This window comes from Elaeis guineensis, chromosome 10, assembly GCF_000442705.2.
Source record: "Elaeis guineensis isolate ETL-2024a chromosome 10, EG11, whole genome shotgun sequence".
Lineage (NCBI taxonomy): Eukaryota > Viridiplantae > Streptophyta > Magnoliopsida > Arecales > Arecaceae > Elaeis > Elaeis guineensis.
The window spans coordinates 14,281,982-14,291,786 of NC_026002.2; the positions used below are offsets into that span (position 1 = coordinate 14,281,982).

At 34.7% G+C, this 9,805-nt stretch overlaps 2 protein-coding genes across 2 annotated transcripts; one reads left to right on the forward strand and one right to left on the reverse strand.

Moving 5' to 3' along the window:
• The first annotated feature begins 1,515 nt into the window (after positions 1 to 1,515).
• On the forward strand, positions 1,516 to 2,226 carry LOC140852005 (uncharacterized). The gene has a single exon (XM_073244608.1). It carries the CDS (start codon positions 1,608 to 1,610, stop codon positions 1,995 to 1,997), a length of 390 nt encoding a protein of 129 aa, XP_073100709.1. The 5' UTR covers positions 1,516 to 1,607; the 3' UTR covers positions 1,998 to 2,226.
• Positions 2,227 to 3,474: 1,248 nt separating this feature from the next.
• Positions 3,475 to 8,762, reverse strand: LOC105053105 (thermospermine synthase ACAULIS5). The gene is made up of 10 exons (XM_010934133.3): positions 8,414 to 8,762; positions 8,180 to 8,246; positions 7,999 to 8,093; positions 7,543 to 7,645; positions 7,279 to 7,367; positions 5,639 to 5,795; positions 5,466 to 5,541; positions 4,699 to 4,757; positions 4,444 to 4,580; positions 3,475 to 3,757 (listed from the first exon to the last, which is right to left on the reverse strand). Exons 1-10 carry the CDS (start codon positions 8,548 to 8,550, stop codon positions 3,679 to 3,681), a joined length of 999 nt encoding a protein of 332 aa, XP_010932435.2. The 5' UTR covers positions 8,551 to 8,762; the 3' UTR covers positions 3,475 to 3,678.
• Between the last annotated feature and the right edge of the window lie 1,043 nt (positions 8,763 to 9,805).

Genomic DNA, 9,805 nt, shown 5'->3' on the forward strand with positions numbered 1-9,805 from the left:
AGTATTGAATATGAATTTTTAAATTGCGGTTCTCATGAACGAAGATCATTTATTTTGGAGAGAAATATGGTTATGATTAAGATTTTAGCCTATTTATCAAGATTTTTGCCATCATTTTACACATGATGATATAGATTCTTTACCACCGATGTATATGGATCGCTGGGGCCAGTTTCTTCTTCTCCCTTGAAAGTTTTTAAATCTTTAAAAATTTCACTAGTAATATTTAAACATCAAAATTTTAAAGTATTATAATTAATACTACTATATTAATTTAATATAATAATATAATCTAGCTGTTCATCTTCACTAAACAGCGGCTAGTATAATTTATGACATGCAAAAATCCAATTGTTTTTTTTTTTTTGGGGATTATCCTTCTTGCTAATTAGATTAAAATTTTTTTATTTTGGCAGAAAATAATGAGTGGAATCACGAACGAGAATCGGAAAAGGAAGAGGGCGATGAGGAGAGAAGATTTGTAGGAAAAGGTGGAGAATCACAATCTAGCTCCATGTTCCATCACTTCTTGAGGTGGCCATAGAGCCTATACAAGAGGAGAACTTGGTCAAGAAGTCAGCGATAGGGGCAAAGTTGCTACGGAACTTGCATATCAAGATGCAGGCATCGTAGCGTAGGAAAGGATGGACTTGGGCTGTGAGGGTAGCGGTAGGAGGGGATATCGTAGTGGGGAAGGGGGAACTTGTTGAGGTTGATGGAGGTGGGAAAGTGGCGATGTAGAGATCCATCAAGATCAAAGGTTTGGGACAGGGCTTATCGAGTTATTGACGGCATTCCTATATTCTAATAAAGATGGTTGGACCATATTGCTACACTAAATAAATTTTATGATGTTAATTAAAATTTTTGGAATCTAAGGGTCTTTCATGGAAATTTGAAAGGGTCCAATATATTTATTTTCTTTAAGCTAGCCAAAGTTGGGATGAGGGTAGTATATAACAGTAACACCTGACACTTGTTTTCAGATAAATCCACATTAATGATTTTTATAAACTCAATAGTTGACACCCCTAGTTAGGGGCTTTGGTGTTGCTCATCAGAGAGCGCGAGTGTCTTTTTTAGACAATTTACAGTCTAAAAATTAGTAAAATCTCTAGGTGTTTCATAAGTTAAAAATAGACTGTCTGTCTTCTTTTAAAAGAAATAAAACAAAAATTTTAAGAAACAGAATTTTCAGAAAGTCGGAACTTTTGCTACTAAAATCTATGTTATCATGTGAATTTAAGAATACTATGGACCTTTATAATATATATATATATATATATATATATATATATATACTTCATGTTTTTTGTGCTTCGCATCAGATCCAGTAGCTAATTTTTCCGTCAGGAGAAGTCCAACCACTGGTTTCCAGCCATTCTGACAAGAGAATCATAGAGATAACCTTATCCTATTGCTCCCACAACCAGAAGCCTCCACGTAGGATTCAAACGCTGACCTGGCATCCCACACGCATCTCCTAGCCTCTCATCTCCCATCTCAAGCTACTTCCACTCCCTCCTCTCTCTATCCACGCTAAATCCACCACCCAGAAATCAAACACTTCGTCCACCACCCCGCCTCCCAGTAGCCACCACTTCTCAATGGCATCTGCTGCAATGGCACCGACGTCCATGGCCATGCCGTCGCCATGCATCAATATTACTGAGAAAAGAGCCTTCTTAGGCTCCAATGCCTTCCATGCAACGAGATCTTCACCAAAGGCTACCATTGGTTTCAGGAGATCCCACTGCGGCCTGGCGGTCCGGGCATCATCATCATCGCCAGCGAAGGAGAAGGCTGTCGCCGGGCTGACTGCAGCGGCGTTGGCTGCAGCCATGGTGATCCCCGAGGTGGCAGAGGCAGCCCAGCCGGGGATCTCGCCATCGCTTAAGAACTTCCTTCTCAGCATTGTCGCCGGTGGAGTCGTGCTAGCCGTTCTTGTTGGCGCGGTTATTGCGGTCGCCAACTTCGATCCTGTCAAGCGAACTTGAAAGCTATATATATATATATATACATATATATATATATATATATATATATATATATACATATATATATAGATGTTTGTTTGATCTCCTTTTGTTCTTGCATCAATCTTGGGGTGGTGATCATGTCATTGTAACTTCATGTCATTTGCTTTGTGAGTGGTAATTCCAAGCTTAATTACTCGAATCTTGTGGGAAAGATTTCTTTGCTGTGAGTTAAAACAGCTTTCTTTTATCTGTTTTTTGTTTGTTTTAATTTCCTGTCAAAATTAAAGAGATATGGTATCAAGAATAATGGTGGGAACAAGTACTGGAGATAGAGAAGCTAGGCCATGCTCAAGCTTATTAGCTGTGACATTTTATAATTAAACATGGCAATAAAGTGGAGTATCGAAAATTTAGGGACAGGCCATCTTTTTTCAGCAAAACGCTGAATTTTAAGCTTTCTTCAGGTAACATCACAACATTATTTGGGTTGCGAAGCATAGAGAAAGTTGCTAGGCAAGGCAGAAGGGCAGGATTATGTCAGAAGAATGGTGGATGTAGCTCCATAAGAAACCAGCTCATACCTGCAAATCAAGAGGTCTAGACCTCTGGAACATCAATTTTGAGGTACACAAGAAAAAACCCTGAAGAGGTATGAATTTGATAGTTAATCTGAATTTGATTTCAAAATGGTGGATTTTTTTTTAAGGGAGCATACCAAATGGGGGGAGGACCAGTATAAAATAAAGCTGTCATTATTCTTGTCATTTTGCTACAAAATGAGAGAGAAACATGTATGAAGTTTTTAACACAATAACCCTTTATTTGCCATCACAACATACAGCTTTATGCACCAGGACAACCATAATAACAAACACCATACCAAAAGGGGGAAAAATATGCATACCATGGACCCTTCTTATTATGGATACAATCGATCCTTCTTGAGGTTAAATAACAAGACAATATCATCTTAAACATTCACAAATACAGAAATTTTAAGATGATATTTTAAGTCTCGGCGCATCGATCTTGCAAAATATGATATGTTTCAGCGTATAACTGGCTTGGCAAAGACAGCCTAACAACCATTACTGAGTAAGATGCAAATGTCTACCATATCAAATACAGATTCCTGGAAAAAATTATCCACACTAAGAAAGCAAGCCAAAAAAAAGAGACCTAAAAATTAGTCTAATATTGCAACCATAACCATATGCTACTCATCTATTACGGTAAAGAACTCTTCATAGGTCACCACATGAAGAAAACAAAAATCAACACTGGGTGGTCAGAAACATAATTCCTTTAACAGGGCTAAGGGTTTAAAGTTTAAACAAATCATAACTGCACTTAAACAAGAAGCTACAGATACCTTGAATATCTCTCTGAATGACAGAAGTTTTTAGTTCCTTCTTTTTCTATCAGAGACCACCAAATGTATGTAAATTTATTTTTATACAGAAAAAGGGGGGAGGAAAGAAGAAGAAATAGTAGATAAATAATTATCATGCATTTTATTACAATATAACTTTTATTTCATAAAGTGAGTCATGGTTAACGCAATTTATCTTTTTGGGGTATAAAAGAAGTAAAGAATGCTAACATCCAAACTTCTTTGTAAGATTCTTGCTAGATGATCTATTTGCTCCTAGTATTGTTGGTTTGACTTCATATCCATTTGTCGCTTGAATGAGGAGCCTTAAGAACAACATGCCCTCCCATGCCCATGGATAAATCTTGCATTCTCCTCTGTGTATACATGTGTTTCATTCAACAATCTGCAATGTTCAAAACCAAATTCAGAGTTAAACCTATGTTTAAATAACCAAAGATTATGCATTGTTAAAGATTTATAATTCTCAATTTATTTGTGAGTTGAATTGGTTTTTCAGTTTATGTAATCTAGGTTTGTTTGGACCAATCTATTGAGGACATCTATAGGTACTGATCAAAGTGGAACTACATAACATAAACACAATTTGGAAAAACTCAGGAGGAGTTTAAACAAAATCCCATCAATGTCCTTTTTAGACTTTAATCTCGCATGCTTCTTACAAAACTTGAGACAGGAGACTGAATTACTTATAAAACTGCAATGAGCATGAGGTATCTAAATTTGTCTTTCCAGTCCAAGCGACAAGTCAAATTGATGCTAGTTATGTTCTGTTATTTAGGTTGGGTTTTGGATTAGACTTGGTTTACCATGTGAAGCTGAAACCTCACCTCATGAACATTGACCTACCAAGTCTTACAATCAAGGGGCCACGGATAAGTTGCTCATATATTAACCTCTTCAGCATCCTTAAACTATCCTTATTAGCAATGTGGTGATATTTTTTTAGCATCATCTGGTGAGCCTGCTTGGAGTATGATGGCACCATTACCATGGGCTTATATGAGATTCGCAATTCTAACATTAGCATCCTTGTTACTGATGATACAATCACAGAACCATGATACTTACGATTCGTAAACGGTCTTGTTCATTGTGGTGGCAGATACAAGGAACTCGCCGTTCAAGTAGAGTAGCTCTCCAGTAATTCTCTCATGGATCCTCTCATCAATTTGTTGAGCATTAAAAGTAAATGGTTGATCAGATGCCTTAAAAGCACATGCACAAGTTCACATTAGCTATTTGGATGTTCACAATCTTATTCCCATTAGCAAGTGTAAGATCTTATAGAAATTTAATATAAATGTCTAGATAGGTGCAACTTACCATAACCCATCCCCATGTATCTGCAAAGGATGGCACATGAGCTGTGTATGCAAGCACATCTGTATGGATAACAAAGAAATTAAGGCTATCAGTAACTGAACAGAGATGTGAAAAGTGATAATAGAAAACTACTTGTTATTGTTTACAACCTAATTAGGAACTCTCATCATGAATAACCAAAGGGATCATTTGCAAATTGGCAATGCCATCATGATCAGAATATCTTACTCTAGTATGGCAAGTGCCCTCAAATTATGAATGGAAGGTTGTGATACAGAAACACAGTAACTATGTTGTAGGAGTTGCACATGCAAATTTCTTATGGGACCCAACAAGGTGTTAGTTGGGCACATGTACCAACAGAAAGATAGACATCCTGTTGCTTGTTTATAACTTTGGATGCACTCAATGCTCAGCTTTTCTTTAACTAACACAAAAATATTGAATTTATGATAACCTATGCTTGTAGTGATCCTTGGGGAAAGTCACATAACAAAATTTGGCAAGGTAGTGGATTATATTTAGATACAAAAGCAGCTCAGACTTAGCAAATTTAGGTTCAAAAGTTTGACTTCAAGCTAAAATGGTCTTCTGCTGAACTTGGCATTGGTATGGACTTTCTGATGAAACGGGACATGTTAAAGAGGATGTTGATTGGGGCCATGCTTCAGTACAACAATAATGTGAAGCTTGGCATAAGTAAAGATATTTTGCTTTGAAAGAATGTAAAAATATCCTCTTTGAAGAAAAGGTAGGTAAAAACTCACATTTAAAAACATGCTTTAGGGTGTTGTGTATAGATGAAAAGACCTCCTTATGGGTAAGAACTCCAGCTGGTCCAGCCTATGCATGATCAAATTAGAATAAGAGAAAAATTGGATGGAGTGCGAGAAAGAGATGATGTTGAACTTGGAATCATAATAATAGGTAGATGACCCACTTGGGTGACAAAGATTCCATGATGATGGAGCTTGGGCTTGAGCACTTGTTCATAGAATGATTTAGTGTAGAGCTGATAACATGGTCCTTCTTCCACAGGGTCAGCCAAATCTCCCACTATGACATCATATTTCTCCTCTCTCTTTTCCAGCTCCACCCTAGATCAACCAATTTTAACAAAGCAATTTTGAAGTTTATATAGTGAATGGCATAAAAATTCTCAATTTGCAGATTGTTCACTGTCATATTTGATTTTCTTAAACTTTCACTCGAAATATTTTAGACCAAACAAAAACAAACCATGGATAATAATGAAACCTAGAAAGAAATGATCTTCTACATGAAAATCCAAAAAGAAAAAGAAAATTGAAGTTCACCAGCTTATTCATTAGTGATTGATCATTAGCCATTTTGTTTAGTTTTGGAACAACAGTCGATCCAACAAGGAATCCAACATGGGCAAACTACATCGTATAATTAGTCTGACAGATAACGGATGGGGCGAGATGAGGGATAAGGAGGTCATAGTTAATAACTATTTAACAAAATAAAGCACTCGCAAATGAAAGAAAGGTTCAAAAGTATGGTTAACTTGCAACAGAAGTGGTTTCATGGACCAGGAAGGCAAATAATTCATAAGCATAATTACAAATTTGGATCAATAATATAAATGACCATGAGGTATACTCATGAAAAACATGCGATAAATACTTAGGAGAAACAGGAATTCCAAAAATAAGTCAAATGAATGATGTGCAAAGTCTCAATGCAATAATGGCACTAGGGCTGCGAATAGACCTGATCTGATCTGAATCTTACAGATTTAATTTTAGACTCTAAACATCCTGGCATAAAATGTACATATTATAAGATCAAATGGAGCAGACTCAAAGCCATAAATTAGGATCCTTAATATCAGATCCAGACCTAAAGTCCTCGGCATACATGAGTCCGGTCCAGGAGATCGAACCCTACATGATTGTAGAGCTAAACCTTAGGTATTACATAACTGCATAATTGTTTCTCTTAGCTCTTTAAATGGGATCATTTGATGCCTACTCTTAAGGGTGCAATTTAGTTTTGCAGCAAAGTGAATTTTTATTTTTAAAAAAATTCAGGCTCCCTTGTAATACTAGTCGAATTTCAAGAATTGTATGGTGTTTTATGATAAGACTCATCTCACCATAGAGCACATGATGGTGAACGCAAATCTCAAAATCCACCATGTATTGCAAGTGAGCTTACAGTAAAAACAGTTTTTACTATGCGACAAGTCTAAATCATGCTTCATCTCTTAGTTCTTCAGCTTTGAGCTTGCTAGCATGGTTTAAATAGCAAAGTTGAAACATACACAAAAAAGGACTAGATCATGATCGGGTCAAGTTAGGTTAAATTTTACATCGACTCAACTTAACCTTTATATGTTACAATGGACTCACAAAATATTTGGACTAAGAACCATGATTACATTTCACATCAGTCCAATATGCAACCCGAAATGGCAAAATATCATTTCTGATTTTTCTGGGGTATCTAGAATAAGGATTAACTTATAATGTTCAAAGGGAACACCAAGACTCTTCTTCTTTTTTTCTTTTTTCTTTTTTTTTTTTTATGTGTGTGCATGTCAGTAGAACTCACTTGGCATCGTTGATGATGAGGCAAAGCTTGTCACTAGTGAAGGCTTCTTGGTTAGCAGTCAGATACCTCCGACAGAAGTCCACAACCTCCTGCCATGTAGCACCCATGCCCACACGTGTGACAACAAATTTAATTTAGGAAAAATGTGAAATATTTATGACTAATTATGATTTTGATACATAAGCAATTAATTATACAGGTGAGTAACTTTAATTATTCCCATCACATGAAATTTTTAATTTTCATGGATAAAAGAGTTGGGACCTTGTCGATGTCACACATGACCACCCTCTGGATGGTGTTGTGCTTGAGGACTTCTCTTGCAGCGGATCCCTCTCCACCTCCCATTATGAATACTATTTTTGGACTGCAATTATTGTATAGAAGGAAAAGAAAAAAAAATATTATTAATATGAGAACTACAAAATCAAAATTAAAAAAAATATAGGATAACAATAACCATAACAGCAACAACAATATTTCTAATGATAATGGTAACAATAATAGTAGCAACAACCACAGCAGCAATAGTAATAAATGTGAGGTTATCATGAGGCCACTATTTGATTTTTCACAAAGACATATTAGGTGCATGCTTTGTTGTTAATCATGTTATAACTACATATAGCTAAAAATATTTTAAAAGGAGATGCATGCGTCCAACTTCAAGATTAGGGAATCCTTTAAAATGCGATTAGTGGCACAAGGAAAGAGGACTACTTGGGATGGCAGAGAAGGGTTGGATGGATCAAACATTCATGGTAAACAAATTCATCCATCTCGGTGCTCTGCATCTTCCCATCGATCACCAAGGCCTATAATATACCAAAAAAAAATGATGAAAACAATTAAATGGATCAAAGGTAACATTTTTCTTTCCTTTTAAACAAAAGTTACCAACCTTTCCAAAATGCTTTGTGTCAAGAAGAGCTATGTCTTGGTACTTGCTGGCCCCTTTATGTAGCACGCTAGCATTACCAACACAGAAATTATTTAAGAAAATTCAATGAAACAATATGAGATACAATTCAAGTGCAGATTTCAAAAACTAAGTTTATTATAAACCTAATAAAGTATTTAATATGATTTTTTTTATATAGAAAAGGACGGAATCAAACATATGAGACTTCTTCACCTATTTAAAGCATAAGAGAATTTGAGATTATCATCAATCTCTTCCTCGAACCAGTTGCATTCATCTACAGTACCCTTCTTGGCTTGACGGCTTTCGTAGCCATTGGCAACATAGACTTCCCCCGCATCTTCTCCCATAACTCTTACAGGGAGAAACAGAAGAAGAAGAAGAGAGTGCGTGGTGTTGGATGGAGTTTGGGTGGCATATATGTAGTGAGTGACACGTTGAAGTAGTGAGACCGGAGGAGATAATCAAATCAAGGGGATACAAACTGGCACAAAACAGGAGCCGAGAGAGAGAGAGAGAGAGAGAGAACGCAAGTGTACTCCAGGTGTTATAAACTTGGCAATTGAAAATTTATTGTTTTTTATTCCCCCATTAAATGGTGTGCGGGGAATGATGTGTCTATTGATGTGCTTTATGATCTATGGTATCGCCTACTCCTCTTGCTCTTGTTGATATTAGCTCGTTACAGGGACTTGTGTTCCTGGTGAATGAAAGCGGAATCAGTTACTGATCTTTTAAGTTGTGTCAGATAATTTTAAAAAATAATTTAAATTATTTTTAAAATAAATTATTATTATTAAATTATTTAAAATATTGATTACTGTATTTGATACATATAGATAATATTACAGTAAAATTATTAAAAATTTTAATTGATATATTTGATATGACAATCAAATTATCGATAATATAAAATTAAAATTTTAAAATATTTTCTTAATCTTATAATAATATAATATAATATAATATAATATAATATTATATATAATGATATTTATATCATTAATATAATATAATATAATATAATATATTTTAATATAGTATATTATAATATTATATTATGATATTACAATAAACTATTATAATATAATATAATACATTATATTCTTTTAATAATATAATAATATAATATAATATATTATTATATATAATAAGATTTATATAATATATATTATAATATATTATCATATACTATATTATTGTAATATAATATAGTTACTATAAAAATATAATAATAATAATAAAATAATAGTATATTATACTATAATATACCATATCATATTATTATATATATAATAAGGGAAGGGTGAGAGCCGTCAGGAGAGGGGGGTGGAAGGATGGATTTTGTGTGATTTTTCTTTGAGGAATAATTTTATTCATTTTTTTATAATATTGTCAAACAAATAGTAATCTGGATAGCTATCTCTCTCCAAAGCAATCCAGATTGCCTCCTGAGAAGTAATCTGGATTGCTAAGGCAATCTAAATTGCCTTTCAAAAAGTATATTAAACACAATAATCTGGTGGGTCCATTTTAAATTAACAGCAATTTGGATAGATTGCCAACTATCAAATGCAACCTTAGTTTTTTGAAAAGGAATTAGCC

Coding starts and splice junctions, on each gene's coding strand:
- LOC140852005 (XM_073244608.1), top strand. CDS start 1,608: ATGGCATCTGCTGCAATGGCACCGACGTCCATGGCCATGCCGTCGCCA.
- LOC105053105 (XM_010934133.3), bottom strand. CDS start 8,550: ATGGGAGAAGATGCGGGGGAAGTCTATGTTGCCAATGGCTACGAAAGC. Junction 8,247..8,413: donor TTCTCTTATGCTTTAAATAG/GTGAAGAAGTCT, acceptor TGGTAATGCTAG/CGTGCTACATAAAGGGGCCA. Junction 4,758..5,465: donor CCTAAAGCATGTTTTTAAAT/GTGAGTTTTTAC, acceptor TTATCCATACAG/ATGTGCTTGCATACACAGCT.